The 21,036-nt window shown below is 43.7% G+C and overlaps 1 protein-coding gene across 2 annotated transcripts in view; it reads left to right on the top strand.

Annotated features, from left to right (window-relative positions):
* Positions 1–21,036, top strand: part of bahcc1b (BAH domain and coiled-coil containing 1b) — an 80,337-nt gene that overhangs the window by 43,780 nt on the left and 15,521 nt on the right. For both annotated transcript variants that reach the window (XM_032573438.1, XM_032573437.1), the window contains exons 5-14: positions 287–2,218; positions 2,445–2,556; positions 3,101–3,291; positions 3,656–3,796; positions 5,535–5,725; positions 6,024–6,396; positions 7,135–7,998; positions 14,065–14,231; positions 16,076–16,212; positions 16,506–16,610. In XM_032573438.1, coding sequence (XP_032429329.1) covers positions 287–2,218; positions 2,445–2,556; positions 3,101–3,291; positions 3,656–3,796; positions 5,535–5,725; positions 6,024–6,396; positions 7,135–7,998; positions 14,065–14,231; positions 16,076–16,212; positions 16,506–16,610 — 4,213 coding nt within the window. The remainder of the gene's footprint in view (positions 1–286; positions 2,219–2,444; positions 2,557–3,100; positions 3,292–3,655; positions 3,797–5,534; positions 5,726–6,023; positions 6,397–7,134; positions 7,999–14,064; positions 14,232–16,075; positions 16,213–16,505; positions 16,611–21,036) is intronic.

Genomic DNA, 21,036 nt, shown 5'->3' with positions numbered 1-21,036 from the left:
ACTCTGTTTTTGCCATAAATACCCTGGCCAGCTGCTTCCCAGACTGTCTGTAATCACCAGACACTCTTGAGCTGCAATGCAGGTTTACTCTTGCACAGAACAGCTGATGTGGGACAGTGACTGTGTTGAAATTAATCTCTTTTGTCACCTTGGTTCATAGACACAACTAAAAGATATCTAAGTTTTATTAGTGAAGTGTTTTGTTAAAGAAGCTATTAATTTACAGAGACCATTCAGTTTCAAGAAATTATTACATGTACATGTTCAAATTCTCATTTTCTTCTAGATCACTTCTACCTGAGAGGCCTTCCTCCCCAGTCTCCTCTACTCTCCACCAATCACAGCCTTCCTCCACTGTCCAGGACAGCTTTAGGCCACCCACTTGGCCCCTGCAGTCGTGAGATGGACAGTGGGGGAGGAGGTGTGAAGAGCATTAAGGATGTGGGAGAAAAGGGGGGGTTGTCAAAAGAGAGGGAAAAATCGAGCAGCAAAGAGCGACACCAGGACAGCAAAGAAAAGCAGCAGCTTCACAACCAACACCATTCTCATCAGATGAACTCTGCCACCACTCCATCTGGCATCCACCAAGCTTACTCCCATCCACACCATGCCCTTCTTCCGCATCTTTCCTTCCAGGGTCGGGAACAAGACCACAGAAACTCTTTAGAGCGACACAAAGAGTATAAAGACAGTGACTTTGGTAGTCAGGGAGCAAAACCTTTGAGTGCCTGTAAACTGTCCAGTGGGACAGGGTCAGAGGGTGCCTGTGAAGCAAAAGGTGGAACACTAAGCAGCTGCAGTGGTGGTGGGGCAAGCAGACTTTCATCTGGAATAAGCAGGCAAGGCTCAAAAGATGCACCCATAACTGGGGAAATGAGAATCAGTGACTCTTCAACTTCTTCATCTGAATGTATGCGTCGAGGAACTGTTACAGCAGCGGCATTTCTGACACCCCCGACCCCTCATGCTGTAGCTTCTTACTCCATGCCTCCACCCCCCGCGCCACCACCACCTCATACCTTGCACATAGGCTCCACAGTATCTGGAGGGTGGCTACACCCTGCAAATCATCACCCGCATCCTGAGTTTTACTGTCCCCCTCCCCCACCTTTAACACTTACACCTTCAAAAGAGCCCACATCCAGCCCTGGAGGATCCAGCAGGGAAGCAAAGGTCAATGGCTCAACTTATGTGCCCTCAGTTGGATCACAAGGGGACATGTCCACCCCTGACTGCCGTGGAGCAGGCGGAGGGGCGAGAAAAGACGAAAAAACCGTAGAGGGATCCCATGAAAGTCCCTCTCACCATCCCAGCCGCCTTAGTAGCTGCCAGAAGAAGGACAAATCCCAGCCCCACCTACAGCAGATGGGATATGGCAAAGCTGACAAACCTCCTGATTGGAACCAGCAGACACATCACTTCAACAAACCTGGCTCCAACGGCATTTCTCAACCTGAACTTCGGTCCTGCAGCTTAGAAACAAATCTCTCTTTTAAAGATGCTGATGTTGCAAATGAGATTTGCCATCATCTCTCACAAGCCAAGACCAGTTCCGATACTGGAGCTTCCTCACTAAGAGACTGTTCTCTCGCAAGTCCAGATGGAAAAGTGGGATCTGGACTTGGAACTCAGAGGGAAGGACAAAAGGTTGCAAGGATACGACATCAGCAGCACAACAGCCAGACTGCAGCCGCAGAGGAGCGGTTAAGGGATGGAAGTCAGACACCATCATCATGGGGAGCTCTGGGGAGCCAACAAGAGGACCAGAGAAAAGGTAGCCATCTTGGATCAGCTAGTAAACAGCCTCCTCCGCTGTCCCATTCCTCGCCACACACAGCTGATGGCGAGGGAGGTGCCATGAAGAACCTTATGAACTACAGCTCTCAGCAACCTTTGTTACTGCCACAGCGGAGCCCCTTCGGAGGTCTGGGCTGCCTTAACAAGAGTGGGGAGAGATCAGAGAGGACAGACAGAGGAGGAGCTAAAAGCAACACCTCCCTGCAAGACCCCTCCAAACAATCTCTCCCTTCTCGCCGTGGCTCCACTAACGAGGGAGAAAAGACTGACAGGGGTGCAAAGGAGGCCGGAGAAGCCGGAGAGGGGGAGGTCCGACAGCCTCCGGTGGGTATTGCTGTCGCTGTAGCCAGGCCCCCCCATCGTTCTCCAGACAGCACTCCTGGAAACAGCAGACAGGGCCGGGTGCTGCCCAGCCTGAAAGGTCAGACATCATATACTGCTTTTATTATTGTTTGGTCCATTTAGGTAATCACTGGTTTTTTGTTGCTAGCCAAAATATAAGAAATATAAGAAGCAAGACACACTCGACTGCTTCTGCATAAACTCACCAAGCAGAAAGAAAAGCACCATCTCTGATATCCTGTGTGCACGTAGCACAGGTTCTGGAAAATAGTGAGCATGTTTGTCCTGTTGTCTTGGTAACTCAGGGGTATCGCGCACTGTGTATCCTCTTGGTCGGGAGTTGGAGGAGAGGAAGAGGATGTCAGAGGACCAGATTGGTCTTCATCACCACGACAGAGATAGAGAACTGGTCATCAGGTAGAGTCACAAACACAAGCACACACACACACACACACGCCTGCACGCACAAGGTAGTATCTATTCAGTTTTCCTCTCATCTGATAAGCTGCACTTCTTTTATTTTCCTCGCTTCTTTCTCCCAGTCTGAAGCCCTGCTTCTCTTTTCTCTCAGCCCCTCACTCCATTTACTCCTCTCACCCTTTGATGTGGTTTTTCTGTACCTCCTCGCTCTCTTACTTCACATCTCTCTCTTTCTCCTGAAGATGAGATGTAGTGCATTAATGTTACAGGGACTAATACGGATGTCTCTGAAGTATCAGGCTCTTATTATGTAGTCATATTAAGGGAAGAAAACATATAATGAGTAGTCATAGACCAGGCACAAGATGATGGCTGTTCCAGTTGCCGTCACATTTCCTTTTCTTCATGATTATAATGGTGGTAGAGGTAATGAAGATGACACGGATGAAGATAATGATCATAATAATGGTGATGATGGTGATGACAATAAGAGGGATAATCAACATAATGACAAAGTTCACCTCGCCTAACGCCATTGCAGGGAAAACAAGGACTGCATGGAGTTTGCTCGGATCCACCCATCCAGTAGCTGCCACGGTGACCTGACCCCTCACCTCCTTGTCCCCGGTGGAGCAAGCCAATTAGGGGACCCTGTTGCACATGCTCACCCAGCTCACCGCCACTGGATGCAGAGGACAGGAAGTCCCTCCCTCTGGATGGGCCCTTCATACGGTGAGAATGAACACAGAGCATCCAGCCATTTCACACTTGATTTTGATGTTTCCATTTTAAATGATGGATTATTGTTTAAGTTTATGTTTTTTTCTTTTGCCTTTACTTTTTACATAAAAAAATATACGTAATAATCTTAATTAATAAGAAATATAAAAGCATTCAATTTTTAAACATTTATTTATAAACATTTTGAAATTTTGTGCAATACTTTGTGATGTTCCAGCACATAAGAAAAACAAAAAAACATGGTGTTGGAAGCAACATGACAAAGTGTGAAAAGGTTACAAGGATGTATTAATCGATCAGAGTTTCTGTGATTTAACGGAGCTGTGTGGTCTCCCTTACCCCCTTCCTGTTTCAGGTCTGAGCCATGTGGGGATGAGCCCCAGCTTCCCACCAGGTCTTGCCAACCCTCTACAGCCAGTCTTGGGGTCCCTCAGCCAAGATCCTAACTCCCCTCTTGTGGTTCTTCCAACAGAACCAGGGCCTCATCATCCTCTCGGTATGAAAAGCAGACTTTGCAGCAATAACAGTATGCATAATGATTGTTGTGTACCCAGGCTTACTGCCTTGCTGGCTCCTGCTTTCTTCTCATTTGTACAATGGATGCTGCTGCTGCCGGTTCTCTCTCTGAGTTTTAGTATTACTGGCTAATCATAATATAATGCTCAACTAAGCCCCTCTGTCAGTGGGACAATGTTTTATTGCTTTGTTAATGGGAGCGGCTATTCCATTGCCCCCTCTGCATGTGCCTAGCATTATGCAAACCATTTGAACTAGCGTTTCATCCCTCTTGTGGTAGAGTGCAGAGGTGCTTAGACTGGGTGTGCATGTTAAAAGTCATGTTAATGTCTAAAGCAACATGTTAGTTTTTTTATTTTTATTTTTTTGCATATCTCAACCTTTGCTGGAGAGAGAAAAGAAGGTGTGTGTGGGCATGTGTGTGTTTTAGCATTTCTCACCTTGTAAATCCCATTTTCCCAACAAATACAACGCTGTGAGGACCCACTGCTCCTTTTTGAGCCAAATGCCCGGGCCCACATAAGAAGGGCTGTTTTGAGTTTAGGGGTTACGTTTAGGACTAAGATGTGATTTGAGTTTAGGTTTGGTTTAGGGTTGGGCATTTACCGGTGATGGGTAGGGACAGAGTTACATTTACGGTTAGGGTATAGAAATGAATAAAAAAATGGATGGAAGTCCATGTAAAATCCTTGTGAAGATAGAAATACATACTATATGTGGGAGTGTGTGTGTGTGTGTGTGTGTGGATGATGCTTTGCAAACAGGCTGTGAAATTTAATTATCTCCCGCCTCCCTTGACTCGCTCTCTGAGAGTTCCTGCAGAGAGGGGAAGTGCATCCACTGAACCCTTCCCCTGGGAAACATTAGCCCACTCAGGCTAATCTCACAGAACAAAGGTTCCCAGTGACAAGCCAGCCAAGGAGGGTATGCGTGTGCGGGTGTGGGCGTGTGTGTATGTGTCTTTGGGTGAAAGCCTGCAGGTTTCCTGGCGAAAAGTACCATATCCTCCAAAAAATCGGGTGAAGTTAGGGGGCGTGACAAGATCACACAATATTAAAACCTCAAAAATGTTCTGTTAAAATGAAGCACTATCTACTGGCTGTCAGCATGTAGCCTTAGCTAGTGAAGTAAGTGTAGGATCTTATGAGCCCAAAATATAAAGCAGTGTTTTTTTAAGCTTGTATCTCAGTGTCTATGTTTGAGACTAAAAAAAATGTTGGCCTGTAGTGTTAATGGAGTGGGATACTAAAGGCTGTTTTTGGATGAAACAAACGTTGTTGATGGACAAGAACACCCCTACAGTTGGCTACCCAACATGGGTCCGGACTTAATTTTTATAACACACTGTGAGAATCATGAAACCTTTGTGTCTTTGTCTTCCAGGCTTTTTAGCATTTAGAACTGGATTAGATTAAGCAAAACATAGTGTTAATCAAACCTGGATCCAATCATGGATTACAGATTGGTAATTGTAATTGAAATTTTGTCTCTATTTATGACAACAAAAAATGGGGATAACTATTTTTTTCCCACCAGAAATAATTTCTCATTTCATAAAACTGTTATAACTTATCAACTCATCTTGTGAGCTGACAAATTCATTGTAAAATATTGCTGCCTATATGTAGTTCTAAGTAATCTAAGTTTGTTAACAATCTCAATCTATCTCAGCAAAGGTCCCAGTAAAGTCCCATCTTCTCCTTTGGTTCTTCCTCTAGATGTTCTGGAGCAGTCAGGTCTCTGGCCTTCGATGTACGGAGCCAGAGGAGCTCCCCCTCACCTGCAGCCCCACCCAGTCTACTCGCGCACCTCGTTCCTACAGCAGCAGGAGCTGTACGCCCTGCAGCATCAGCACCACCAGCAACAGCAGCGAGCTATGGAACACATGCAGCGACTCCCCTTAGGACCAGTAAGATTGGCCTTCCAGTAATGAGATTCAGAACAAGTCGGAATGTTGTAAGCTGATCCACGGAGCCAACTTCCTCTTTCGGGGAGTTAGGAGTGGAACACAGTAAAATATTTGTTGATAGCGTAGGATGTAGGGCTGCACAATGTAAGGAAAGCATATAATGGTGATGTTGTTGCTTAGTATTGCAACCAGATTCTTTTGCAAAAAGTAATCCTTGAACTAACTAGAATAAACTTGAATTTGCATGTTTCCAAGAATTCTTGCACCACCGATCTTTTTCGTTTCCTTTTTTTAAAAGAGAAAACATGACACAATCACAATAGACGACTCGCCGAATGGATCTCCGACTTCCAGAACCCCATCTTCTTCCTCATCCTCTGCCTCCACCCATGCAGCAAAACCCTTCTCTCACACCCCTCCTCTCCCTAAGACCTCCACACTGTCTCCGGGGCTGTGTCCAAGCAGCCGGCAGTCACCCTGCTACCACTCGCCATCGTCGCGTTTGACACACCCGCCAAATCCCCTGACTCCGACCCCAAGTCCAGCGGCGGCAGCACCACGATCTCCGGCCCTCAGCCCTGCCCCTTCACACCTTTCCAAAGCACTGGAGAGAGTCAGCGACAGAGGAGAAGGACAACCACCTCAGGACTATCCCCAGTCCTTAGAGCCAGGTGTGTTAAAAGAAGATTGAGAGATTGAGATAGAAAAAACAGGCAAGGTTGCTAAAACATGGTGTATATCTTTAAAACGTGGTTTCCTTTTAGTTTTGCAAAAATTGTTTGATGCAGGGCCTTTGCTTCATATGTCCTTGAGTGTATTTGTGGAAGCTAAAGAGAGACGGAAGGCAGGCCAGCCAGTAAGGTCAAAGAAAACATATGGACACTCTTCGTGTTGCATGAGTGCAACCTGCCAGGCGCACACGTGTGTCACAAGAGGAAGGTCAGCGATATCTTCAGACAAAGCCTTCTTATCCTTCAGGGGTCCTTGGAAAAGTACAGGTGGAAGGATACACATTCATCTGGCTGTGTTGTCAGGGGGTGGAGGGATATCATCAATAAAATGAGAGCGAGGTGACAGGGCTGCCGCAGCAATCATAGGAAAACAGCAGGGTGTCATCAATATCCAACGTAGATCTATAAACTCACACTTCTACACACACGCATGCATTCTGTATATTTAATATACACCAACACACTCAGTGTTTTCTGCACCTCGATGTTAATGTACTATGTCAACTGTAATCACATGCTTCATCTTGTCTGCCTGAACAGAATGCCAATGAAGCTAAGCTAGGCCGGAGTTTACTTCTGTACATTTTTATGTGTCTTATGTCAGATTTCTGACATGTAGAACCACTTTTAGTTTTATGTCAAACTTTGACTTTTGCTCTCACTTTATGTTTCCACCAGACTTGCCACCTGTATATAGCTTCTCTCCAGTTTCCATGGGTTACAAGGCCGGGCCTTCGCCTCCTGAAGCGCGAGCGGCAGAGCAACCTTTGTTGGAAGAACAGCCAACAGGGTCTGAAACCAAGTCTTTCTCTAAACAATGCACCATCCAGCCTCTCACCGAAGAGCGAGCAAGGGAAGAAGAGAATATAACAGAATGCAAGGCCGTGGAGTCCGAGAATGAATCAAAAGGATGCTCTATCTCTGAACTGCAGAGTGCTCTATCCAGATCACCGTCATGCCCTTTCCAAGCTCCAGTTCCCGAACCATTCTGCCTAGCAGGCAAAACCCTGAAAGTGGATGTTCCTTTGGGTGGCCTTACGGAGCCTCAGATGTCCAAAGAGCAGGGAGATGACTGGGAGTGCATCAAAGAGGATGACATGGGGGAGAATGAGAGAACAGAGCCTGGACCAGCTGAATATACTGTCTCTGTGCCTGTAGAGCCTGCGAACGGGGAGCAGGAGCAGGATCAGTACAACGATGAAGAGAATGTAGAGGTGGTTGAGGATAAGGAAGAGGAAGAAGATGGGAGTGGGAAAAGTCCAGATGAGGAATTGGTAGAATATTCTGTTGTTTCCCCCTCTGCTGACCCGCTCCCCTGTTCCACTATGACAACAGCAGCCCAGTTGGAAGGGGCTTACATGTGGAGCTTGGAGCTCTTGATTGCGGCGGCTCTGTGTGCCACCAGAGATGCCTTGTACCCGCCGGCACCAGTTGTTCAGACCCCGTCTCCTTCTTCTCACCATGGTATGGAAATACTGGGGGAACTAGCTGAGCTGGAGATCAAGCGAAGGAGCAGGGAGTTCAAAGAGAAGGAGGAAGAAGGTGAGAAGAACTTTTAACTACCATTCTTAAACTGTTTTCACTTCATATTTGAGACCTTAAAATTATCACTAGCAGACAGATGTCATATCTATGTGTGTCTGTACTGAGGTGAAGAGATCATGAGAGTGGTGAGAGGCTAACACTTAGTCCTATGGGGACCTTTGTTTTAGCTTTGGGAAGTTTATTTATAGGCATACAGATTGTAATGAAAGACATATAAACATAAGATATCACCTATGTGATGACGTAATTTGCTTCTCCCACCAGTCCTTTGGGGGAATGTAGGTTTGAATGGGAGTCAATGCAACGTTGAGGCTGTTCATTTTGCAATAAAGGTGCAAAATGACCAAACAGATGTGTTTTTTTTAAAGGTTTAGGTTCAGTTGAATATGTCAGCCAGTCTGATGTACAGTAGCTACACTAATTTAAAGAAGTGATGTCATATTATTGTATAACTTGTCCACCATAATATCCAAGCACCTAGAACTCACAACCTATAGTTTTTGCTTATTTCAGTAACACCTTAGAATTTATTTCTCTAAATAGCTCAGAAGTTGCACGGACTCTTACTCAGACCATAGGGAATTAAGGGCCGTTGTGTAAGGGCCAAGCACTTGGATCATCTTCCCGGTCTGCTCACTATGGAATATCTCGGGAAAGTCCCTCCAAGATTTTCTGAATGTTTTTGTGAATTTTTTCTGCAGTCAAAATCAGATTTTATATTGTTACTTCAGCAATATTTGCAAGAAATTTTACTACTTTTTTCCCTCAATAAGTCCCTTTTAAAAAGGCACATAAAAGAAAAAAAATGAGAAAAAAATAATAACACAGAGTTGACACGCAAACATTTTTATTGTTAAAAAAACTTAAATTTTTTTTACTCACCATATTGATCAAAGACAATAACTTGACAGTTAGTAAGTCTGAGGCAGAAGTGTAGTAAGAAATACTGACACCTATAAGTGAGGGTTAGAAGTCAATAAAACCAAATTGTTTTTTTTTGACATTTTTGTGGAAAATTTGCAATAAATTAATGGGAAAAAAATGAGAGGGGTTTGTTGATTTTGCATAAATTTCTGTGATTGCTGAAAAGACTACAGGGACTGTCTAGAAGTATGACAACCTTATATAAGCTGGTTAATTGGTCAGGCTGTCTACTCGAGTAGCTGGCCTGCAGTCTGCAGCTGCTAATAGATTGATAAGGAGGAAAGGAAGGATGAAATGCAGGAGTGACCAACACCGTTCCACAACAAAACACTGTATGCTGTCTCTGGCATCTCATTTGGACTGCAGGAATGCAATGATGAAAGATTCACAGGCTGTTGTTAGAATGTCACTATTTCATCAGCTTAACTTTATTACTAGACAAAATTACATGTGCTGAGACCGCTACCAGTAGCAATCCATCTTTGATCAGCTGTGACTCGTGATAATCTCCAAATAACGGTGAGACTTAAAAAGGAGCATGATGTACCAACTTTAATGGCACTGGACAAAATCCAACGGTTTCCTTCCCTGTTGGCAGACTTAGAGTGGATTGACAAGCTATAAATGATAAATGGTAAAAAGTTGTGACTAATCTAGTGGCTTGATACAGACGGCGGCCTTAGATCATGTACTTTTGTGTAGCAACACTAATATTGTTTAGCTGAGAAGACAGAAACAACCCAAACACTGACTGCATACCTGCCAATTCAGATTGGCAGGTATGCAGTCAGTGTTTGTTCCTGCCAAGTCAAACATTTACACTTAGACTTGTTTTAAATAGCTAAAATCAGCTAAAGGATACGACATCAAAATGACTGCTTCAGATAAATGAACTGTTACTGTTAATAACCTGCAGACATTACTTCATTCCAAACTAGCTCTTTGAGGCCAGAAAATTAGATCAAGGAAGAAGAAAAATAACTTTTTTTTTTCTGCCTAAACAAACATTCCAACTTGCAGCAAACCCAAAACAAAAGGTGGACTGGGAGACGTGTGAAATGTACATCTGTGAAATCCAGATGTCCATAATGTCACACACAAACCCTCAAAAATGTTCCTCTAACTGTCCTGTTTCCTTCCTTTTCGTTCCCACTCTCAGCTGCTTCCCATAGAACCGCGTTTCCCCCCCTGGGGAGTAAGTGTGTGTGTTGGGTGGCGTGCGTGTGTGTGTTTAAAGGGAACACAGAGATGGACAAACAAGCTAAGCTTCAGACACGATCCAGGACACACATGCACAGACTCTCAGCCCAATGTGTCCCTCAGGCTCTGTCGTCTTGCTTTGCTAATTAGACCCTTTCCTTTAAAACACTTCTCCTGTAAGCGCTCCTATTTTCCTCTCGTCCCTCTGAGAGAAAGTGTTTTTATTTATGCCAGCATCTGTGCGTGTGTGTGTGTGTGTTGTATGCATGCCGTGCACACACCGGTGTATGTGGCTAAGCTGTTAAGTAATCCCAGATGAATCCCTGCTCTCCTCCGTCAGAGTCCCTGTGTCTCTCAACCAGGCTGCCTCCTCCTGTCTCTCCTCCTCCTCCTTTGTTATTTTTTCCCTCTCACTCGAGTCTTCTTTTCTTTATTTATTTTTTTTTTATATAAAACCAATGTAATCTTGTGTGTAAATCCTGCCTCTGCAAGCCTTGTTGACGGAATTAATAAGTGTAAAAATCATAAGTCGCTCAGCTGCTGCAAAGCGAGATACAGGCTGTGTGAGTGTGCATTTGTTTACATGTGCGCGTGCGTGCTTAGCATGTGTAATAGGTGTGAAATCAATAAGTCAGTCCCATCCGGGGCGTGGAAAACACCAGATCCCAGCGCGTTTTACTTAAAAAGCAGCTCTGCTCTCGTTGCTAAGAATGTTATTAATACAGCTGATGGGGCTCGTGTCGCTTTGGACGCGATTGGGAGAGGAAATCGATCCCAGACAGACGAGGTTATGATGGATATCTCAGCTTTTTACCAAAGATCCCAACTACAGATCAACAATTCAGCAAACCGTTGGAAAGAATCAACACACCTAGAGTTAAACTTTAAAAATCTGTCAGTGTCCTAATTTTCTTTCATATATAAATTACATTTGAACAAAGCTTCCTGAACAGTGACACAGTTACATGGTACTGAAGCAAAATTTTCAGACTTAATAACACAATCTTATTGCTTTTATTTCAAATGGAAAAAAACTATTTTTACTCCCGCTCACTGAAAAAAGAAAACAGGCTATCCAACTTTTTAAAAAATTGAGTTAATTTGTTACAAGTAATCAAATTAAGGTTATCCAAGTAAATATATTAAGTTTATTAAGTTGTCACGCTAAGCAAATGAAAATAAATTAAGTCTGACGAAGTAAATCTGATTACTTGTAACAAATTAAGCAAATTTTTTAGAAGTTCCATTCTCTGTTTTTCAGTGCTCCTGCTTAGTTTTTTTACGACTATAATTATCACCCTCTAAATTCAGTGACTCACTGTGCTAATGGCTCAAAATATTAGACCTTTTTGTTCTATTCTTTATGGAAAAACACAAGCTGATACTAGCTGGGGGGACAGTCTGCAGCTTTTATGTTACTAACAGCACAATTGTTGGCAACGTAACATCAATTAAAAAGACACATTCACATTTTTACGGACATGAAATCAGACCAAAAGCTCTCATTTTAGGTTAGCTAGAATTACCAAAATTTCTGTTTACTAAATGCCAGAAACCTTAGTGGGAACATTTTTCAAAGATTTTTTTTTGACCAGCCAGCTTGCGATGCTTTGTGCTTTGTAAAGTCAGAGAAAAATATCGTCACTCCTGCATTTTCTCCAGCAACTCCTTAAGAGCACTTTAAACAGTAGGAACAGGAGGATCGTGATCTTTTTCTTTATTTCATTGGTATACCGTAATACCGGTAATTAGCCAACACCTGGTGGATATGCTGCTTGTAGCACGCCGGCTGCAGTTTTAATAGTTTTAATTCCATGCATGACGTTGTTACTGAACAGCAGAGCTGCTCTAAGCGTCATCACAAGCTGCGTTTTCATTCATTTTAAAATTGTACAATTTGATATTTCGAAAATAAATTTGCTTAATGAAAACACAGCAATTTCTAGAAAAAAACGTTCATATTTTGATGTAAAGTTTCAGTGCTAGAATGAGGTGGTTTATCAGCTGTATCAAGAATGGTGACTCACATCACATGAGTCACATGATCAACAACTGGACGCTACTACTGGCAGAAACAACAAAGACAGGAAGTCTTATGAGGATCACGACGCAGAACTTTTTTCAATGATTTATTGCGTGAACAAGCTTATTCACGTGTGATTTTAATTGCATTTGTTGTTTATTAGAAACACTGCAATTGCGAAATAGTGTTTTTTTTATATATATCTATATATATTAGCAGAATATCAACAAATATTTGTGCATATTTGTAATGGAAACACAGCTACTGATCCGACCTACCAGCTGTTACTTTTATAAAGATCTCTCCTCCAAACAACTCACTTGCAGTTTTTACTCATTTCTAAATAATATTTCTGGTGGTATCTTTTGATGCAAAGTTTTATTGTTACTTATTGTAATTAGTCTGTTGTTTTGTTATGTCCAAGTAGACACACACATTTCGAATATTTTTAAATGAACCTACGCAGTTCCTCTATCTTTGTGTGACTACTTGCTTTGATTACCTGTCACGTTGCAGCAGAATAATTTCCCCACTGTGAGACAAAAAAGGAATTTTTATTCTATTTTAATAAAATCAAGTGAGTTTCTGAGTAGATACTTTTTTTCAGGCAGCTAACCAAGCAGTGCGCAGCAACAGGTGGGGGAACTGCATTAATCCATACAGAGTAAACTCCAATCACCAATGCTCACCCACACTCAGAACATTTGCTGTTTTTTTTCATGTCAAATCCCCCGAGCTGCCTCCTATTACAGCCCTCAACTCTGTTACCGACACACCATGGTGTTATTACTGTGTGTGTGTGGGTGTGTGTGTGTGTGTGTGCGTGCGTGGGTGAGTGGAAGGTACGTATTGATTGCGGCCATCCTCCATAATACTACACCAGGCGGGGTGATGTCAGCGGTGATGTCATCCTGTCAGGGTAACCGGAGCGTGCCATTGGCTCTGTAGAGCTTGACACACGAGACGACATAGACCTCTGCCAGCCTGGACGGGACACGGCCGGCAGCGGCAGCGCCTTCCCGCCCCTCTCTGTCCGCCGTCCTGATCTCACCCGTCCGCGCTCCCTCTCGTTTTCTCTGACCTCTCATCCTTCCTGCCCTCCTCGCGCTCCTCTTGTTTCCCGCCTTCTCCCTCGCCGCCGTATCCCGCTATGAAGCGCGCGCGTGCGCGCAGGTTTTAATAATGTCAGGTGTCAGCTGGGCAGGTCTTGCTGCTCCCGCGCGCGCAGCCTGCGAGTGATCCAGCGGAACCTCTCTCCTCTCCTCGTCTTTCTCCTCGGAGGGAAAATTGGATTCTGTCCATGTCCATAATGAGAAGATGTAGGAGAATAAATAGATAGCTCAATAAACACTTTGCCTCTTATTGCTTCTCCTCCCCTTCAGTCCTCACCCCCTCCCTGCTTTTTTCTCACCGCGCTGCAGTCCTTCCTCCTTCCTCCTCTTTTTGCTCCCGCCACCCGCTGCTCTCCTTCTCTCCATTTCTCCCACACATACATACGCTCGTGCAGCTTCGTGTCTGCGGAGCTCAGCGAAAACTGTGTGTGCTCCGAATGAGTGTGTTGTGTTTGCAGAGGTTTGTGTATGTGAACCTCCTCATGAATATTCTGTTTTATCTGCTGCCGCGGTGACAATGACAGAGTTAATGACAGTGACAGATGTAGAGAGGCCCCTCCTGCCCGCCTCCTCCCCATCTCACCTCCACCATTACTCCCCTCTATGTGCGCGCGCCTGTGTTTGTGTGTTCGATTAGGCAGGAACACAAGTATACATCAAATAAACTACACAGCTAATATCATAAATATCACCACTTTTCAGGGCGCAGTTTCACCGCTCTAAGAAAATAAATCCGCTGAGCGCTCACGGTGTTTTACAACGAGGCGCTCGTGTCTGAACTGAAACCATCCATCTCTCGCACAGGTGAGGAGACGCTGACCTTTGACCTTCACAGTCTGGCGACGCTGGCGGCGGCCCGGGCTCTGGAGATGGGCGGCGGTACCGTGGACACGGAGTCCGGCCGGCACTGTCCAATCAGGAAGAGGCTAAACCTGCGCCGGAAGTGCAGCTGGACGCCTCGGCACGAGCCGGTGAGGCCTTCAGAGAACGTCTGTTTTCAGAAGCATGAATCATTCATACTAAATTGTGGGTTGCTGCTGAGTTGAACAATAGAAACGGGCCTTGTTTTTGACAGAGCGTGGATCATGTGTTTCCTCTTTGTCTTGTTAGGATTTTATCTAATTGGCCTATTCCAAACAAGTGATTCACTTGTTTTGTTTTGTTTTTGTTGTTGTTTTTTTTCATATTTTGTGATAATCTTACTTCCATTTAAAAAAAACAAGAAAACAAAATATGGACATGGTTTTGTGCATTTTTTTATTCACCCCTCTTCGCTCTGATGCCCACAAACAAATGAATACATCTATTATCAGTATAAATCCAGTTATTCTGCAAAGGCTTAAGATTACTGGTGAGTCAATAGTGAATGAAGAGCATCACAAAGACCAAGAACCAGATCAGACAGGTGGAGAGGTTAAAAGCAGGGTTCAATTATAAATGAATGTCCCATCACCTAATTGGAGAACATCCCAAAACATGGCAGTCCGCTTAAATTTAAAGGGCCATGGTAAAAAATAATACCAACACTCAAAAAAATATCCCATCTTACTAATGGCATAGTATACACTGTGTGAAACATACTGTATTTGCAATACATGTAAGAGAAACACTCACTAAGTGAATGAACTGAACTATTAATATGGAGAAATTTGATAAGTTGATCAGGCGCCACAACATCCAGGGTTCGATTCCCAATGCTGGGGCCTTTGCTGCTTCTTTCTAATATAATGCAAATTAAAAAAAACAAAACAAACAAAAAAAAATGCAATAAGCGGCAGAGTTCTGTGATGCCGTCCTATTGCTAATTAGTAAGTCAATTTTCAAAAGTTTACACAGACCACCTGCATCTGTTTGCATTTTGCTGGCAGGCCAATCACAGGCCTGCGCTCCTCCTGCAGGGATGCAGCACTGTTACCACACTTACAGAGCTGATTGAGATTCTGCTCTTTTTCTGTTCTCCTGGCTGTGAACAGCGACCAAAGAATTCAGACTGAAGCAGAGCCACTTTTAATGTGGCTAGTTGGACTGAAACAACTGAAATTAGCCAATTACTACTAATATTCAGTCAATACTAGTCAAAAATTAGTACAGTGAGAAATAACATATTTTGCTACAAATATATATATAAATATACTATATATATATATATATATATATATATATATATTCTGGACTGCTGGGAGTGATGAGGTTCCTGTTGGAGCAGAAACAGAAGTTTGTTCCCCCAGCGGCGGCTCCAGCTGCTCCATTGTTCAGGCGCCTCTGGCACTGAGAGAACCACTACATTATCATCCAGGCACTTTTATCAGTGAAATGCACACTATGCCAGATTGGTTTGCATATTCAAAATTTCCGTGTAAGTAGAACAGTTCATCTCTTTGTCACAAATATCACAGTCAATAAAAAAAAGAAAGAAGATTCCAGTTTAAATAACGGAACATTTGGATAATAAAACCGGTTTAGTTAATACACGGAAAGAAGCATCGACACGCCTCCGGGAATCACATCAAAGTGCCTTAAAATAAGGAACTCCTTTGAAACTTTTTTTTAAAAAAGCGACATCATGTTGGAAATATGTTTTCCTGTCATCCAGAAATCTGCATTTGAAAGCAGAAGATACTCGTTAAAAAAGAAAAAAGAAAAAAAGATGCCCTAAAACCTGCATCATCAACACGCCAGCCAAAAAAAACTCACTGGTTATATATTCAGTGCTTGTAGGACTGAGGATTGTCCACAGCATTATAAATTCCTCTGCTTTGTGTGTGTGTGTGTATGTGTGTGTGTGGGTGTGGGGGGGTGTGTGTGTGTGTATCAGGTGTGCCCAGTGAAGGGCTCCATGGAGACGATGGGAGGGGAGGAGCTGGCCATGCGTGTCCAGCTGGCTGAGCTACAGCGCCGCTACAAAGAGAAACAGAGAGAGCTGGCCAAACTACAGAGGAAACACGACCACCAGTGAGCAGAATAACACACTCACACACACGCCAACACACGCATGCACACACACTTTTCTTGTCTTTACTGAATTGGGCATTCCGACATTCACAATTGTGCTTTCATGCTGCATCCCCTCCTGATTTATCATGACTTGCTGCCTTTCTCACACTGGATGCATTTTGACCTGGAGCCGAAGCAGCCTGACCCCGCCCCCACCGCCTGATTTCTGCTGCATTTTCAACCCCTCTCTCTCTCTCTCTCTTTCCCTCTCTCCATCCTCCTCTTCCTTTTCGTTGCTCCTCTCCCTGCAGGAAAGACGAGACGTCTCGTAGCCCCGCTCGCCGGGGGCCCGGCCGCCCCCGCAAGCGCAGGTCCACCCCCGGCCCAGCTGCCGCGGAGAGCTCCAAAAGACTCAGGTCAGTGCTCTGATGCTGCGTCGGTATAATCAGCGTGATTGGCAAGCCCAGCTCATTCATCCTGATTTCTGTTTGTGTTTTTGGTGAAAGGCACGGTTGATTTTCAAGAAGTTCTTCTTCAGCTGAATTGATTCAAATGCTCTATAGCTGATGATTTGCTTGATTGGGCCCTGGAAGGAGCTGCTCATGCATGCACACACACATGCACGCACACGCCCTCACACACACGTGCACGCACACAGTGGGTTATGTGATGGAAGCTGTAAGATGGCTGTGATTTTTAATGAGAGAAGGTAATGGAGCTGAGGGCTTCATTAATCATCATTAATCACTTTTAATCATATTTATCACTTGTATTGATTGTGTCCTGATTCCATGTGAACCACTTGCATATACTAATACAGCTGGACAAAGTCTGGATGTACAGTTATTACAGTGATAAATGACTCAACGCCTCCCCCACCTGCAGCAACACGACGCCACACATTTTAGCACCTTAAACATGCTAACTTTTAAGCAGACAAACTCCAATCACACACACACACACCAGCATTCACTGTGATAAATGTGTTTTCTCATGGTGCCCCACCTCTGTTAGCAAGTGCACCCGTCGTCTTGATAAAATGATTAAAGAAACTCAGGGTTTGTCACGGTTACCATGATTAGAAGGCGCTAATGAAAATGACAATGAAAGCCTTTTGTCATAATATGCCGGCGTCGCCGCACACATAGTCAGGCAGGGAACTTGTTTAATTAGCCGAGCTGGTTTCTACGTGCCTGTGCAACACGACGAATGTTGTCATTAACAAGCAATGTATCGCGTGTTTATGCTTTTATCTTCTCATGAAGATTGAGGGCGAAAGTCAACAATTAAAAAAAGCGAGAGAAGGAGAGGATCAGACAAAATTAAAACTGTTGTTTTTCTTTGCATTCACGTGGGCCAGGCATAGCATGTTAATAATGGAGTAGCTTTCAGCTAGTAGGCTAATGTAAAGTAGCCTCCAATTCTTGGGACAGAGCATACTCAGTTAGCCATGTTTAGAGACTTTACCCTCAGCCTGTCACATGATTTCTAACGTCATGTGTACATGCTAACAAAAGGTTTAGTTAGCATGTAACATGTCCTGAGAAATTACATCAGTAGCAACATGGAATGGCTACTATCATAAACTAGCAGGTATAAAATATTAGTCATTCAAATGGGCATAAGAGGGCTAAATGTTGCTTCCACCCATCCATCCTCCCTTACTCTTCCACTTGTCTGAGCTTGGGTCACAGGGTTACAGGTAACTCAGACAGCATCTCCCCAATGACTGACACTCACTTTGGAGGGTCTCAAGGCATTTGTCTGAGTCCCCTTCTGGTGTCTTGAAAGCCATGCCCAGGAATCCTGATGAGATGCCATATCTTTATATTATGATGCATATAATCAGCATGACCCTGGCTTTGTCTAGCAGCCAGCTCATATTGTACCCATGTTGGACACCCCAGATGATGGGGTGTGGAAGGCCTGACCACATAGTGGTCACGCATCTCCCATCTGTCCAACCTGGCTCTGTGTGCCCCTGTTTCCTTATTCCACATGCAGTTTGCTTATTTGTGGGGGTCGTCTTTTACTAAGGTCTGTGAAACACATTTAGTTTGATTCTGCTAATAAGACTAGCTTGCCATAGGAAACCACTCAGGAAACAATACCATGGACAACATAACGTCCAGGATCATAGGAATAGTCAAACCTTCCATTGTGTTAAGGTGGCTCTTATGATGTGGAGTCATAAGTCATCCATCAGTTTTCTATTTCTAAACTCAGGTCTGGCCTGTTCCACAACCAATGGAATCATCCTGAAGTTGGCTTCCAGTTCAGCTGGTGGTAAAGGATAGTTTCACAACTTTTGTGGCATCTGGACAAACTTAGATCGGATCTCTGAGCCAACCTAAGGCAAAACAGACTGAGCTGCTGCTAAGGGCCCCACACCAGCATTGGGCCCTATTCTGCTAGAATTCTCAAAGCATTAGATATACAGAAGGAGCCTCTACTTGATAGGTTCATCCTCTACTTACCCACTGTTATCTTGTGAACTCTGAAAGCCACAACGGTATCTCTAAAAACAACAAAAAGTGCTAACAATGGATGCATAAGAGATTTTTATTATAATATCTAGATGTAAACTCTAATATTGGTAATGCTGGCTATATAATGCACACAAATTTCGCATTGAATATATGCATGATAAATTCTCTGTGAGGAAGGATGTCAAATTTTATTTGGGCACCTACTGTATAAACAAGCAATGTCCGACGCACTGATTACCTCTGTAGAGTTGGTGTCAAACATCTTCCTGGACTTAACCTGAAATATATATATTTTTTTAGAGTAAGAAAGTTGCAGAGCGTGTTCTGACATCCAGGTGTTGGATTTATTCTAGTGAAACGAGGCTCAACTTGGTCTCTGCCTCACATCTGTTCCATTTGGATCACATTACAATCAAACTGAAAAAGCAAATGACCTTCTGCAAAAGGGAAACCAGTGTGTTGGCTCTAAAATTATTCTATTATTTAGCAGGAATGTAATAGAGAGCGCATTCAGTACCTATTGCCTGTGATGCGATTTTGGCCCTTGAAGCTTAAACCGTGGGGGTGAGCAGCAGGGTTGGCGATGTGGTTTTAGATTGCAGACTCCTCCTCTTTTTCCCCGCCTCTCCTGGGACCGGAGATGCTCCGAGCCAATCCTTCCCTCCTTGGGAATATAGGATTCACCTGCCTCAGACACCAGCTGCTAACAGAGTGTGGGTCGGGGTGTGTGTGTGTGTGTGTGTGTGTTGGCTGCCTGTGGTGTAAGAGTCCATGCAGGCAGTGAAGGAAGGACAGAGTGAAAGAGAGGCAGGGAGGAGTAGTGTTCGATAGAGGTTAGTGTTTATCGATTGAGCCCTGAAGCTCCGGTCAACGGACAGACTCCCCTGAGACTGCTTTATCTCTCTCTCTCTTTGTTTCTCTCTCTCTCTCTTTTTCACTTCCCTTCCCCCACTAAACCTCACTCCTATTCTCTCTGTCTCTATCTTCAGTAGCGCAGCTTCACTTCTCAGACCAACCCTTGCCCTTTTACATGATGATTCAGCTTTGTATTCACACGACGGCTGAATATTTCTGTGTTTGGCGTCAAACCGCATTGGCGGTTCTCAAACCCTGCATCCATGAAAAAAAATTAAGACAGTGAGAACCAGTGGAAAACAATGAACGAACCGTCATGAGATAAAAGTGAAACTAGAAGGAAAGGACTAGATAGGATGGACTGTGGCAAACATTCGTCTAGCGAGAGGAAAAAATGCCCCTGACCCAAAGAGGCATGGACTCTACCAGACCTCTAAAGATGTGCTGCAGAATCTGGCACCAAGATGTTAACAGCAGATCCTCCAAATCCTCTAAGTGGCAAAGTGGAGCTTCGACAGATTGAACTTGCTTGTCCGGGATGTCTGATTGGGACCTGGAGCATTTGTAGACCAAGTCAACATCTTGAATCTTATTCTCCTTAGACTTAAACCATTTCAGTTTTGTGGCAAGGTGCATTATCCTTCTGAAATAAACTACATCTACATGGGAATGCAGTTTCCACGAACAGGTATAGCTGTAAACACGTAGCTAGTTTACACCTACAGTATGTATAAACTCCAGTCCTCCAGTCCAACATTTGACAAAGATACCAGGGCCCAAAGTTTCCCATCAGATCCTCGCCCACACAGTCGTCTGGCCAACACATCACTTTGTTTTTTATCAAACTATGGTTGGACAATATTGCTGAAAAACTCATCACGATATAAGCTTGCCATTTTAGTTGATATTTATAATTGTCAATATCAATAATTATTGATTACATTTTGTTTTGTTTTAAATATATGAAAAACTTTTATACACAGTTGTCTCTCCACGTTGCTGTTTATTTTTAAGCAGGTACCAGGCGTGGTGGCATGACTTAAAACTGCTCAGGTTACTCAACAGGTTGTTACTAGGTAACCAAAGAGTGAGTGAGTTAGCTGATGCCACCCAGTTAGCTTAGCTCAACAAGAGAGGTTGAGCAGCTAACGTCTTTCCTGTGCCTACATCTCCCAGATGTACAGTACAGACCAAAAGTTTGGACACAACTGTGTTTCCAAACTTTTGGTCTGTACTGTATGTGCAGAATGCTGTGCGGTTCTGGATCAGAGTTCAGTGAATATAGAATATTCTATCAGCTGTATCATCTATTGACATTGATCAAGTGTATTGCGATACATATTATTGATTAATTATCCAGGCCTATATCAAACTTGCTCAAAAACTTACATTGCCCATTTTACTTGCTTCTGGCACATCTACATTGAAGACAGAATGTTCACTTGCTATCTAATATATTATCTATTGAACTTGGTAAGAAGTACCACAATAAAAAGAT

The sequence above is a fragment of the Xiphophorus hellerii genome, chromosome 10 (assembly GCF_003331165.1).
Source record: "Xiphophorus hellerii strain 12219 chromosome 10, Xiphophorus_hellerii-4.1, whole genome shotgun sequence".
NCBI classification, from domain to species: Eukaryota; Metazoa; Chordata; class Actinopteri; order Cyprinodontiformes; family Poeciliidae; genus Xiphophorus; species Xiphophorus hellerii.
This window is presented reverse-complemented; position numbering and strand designations above follow the sequence as displayed.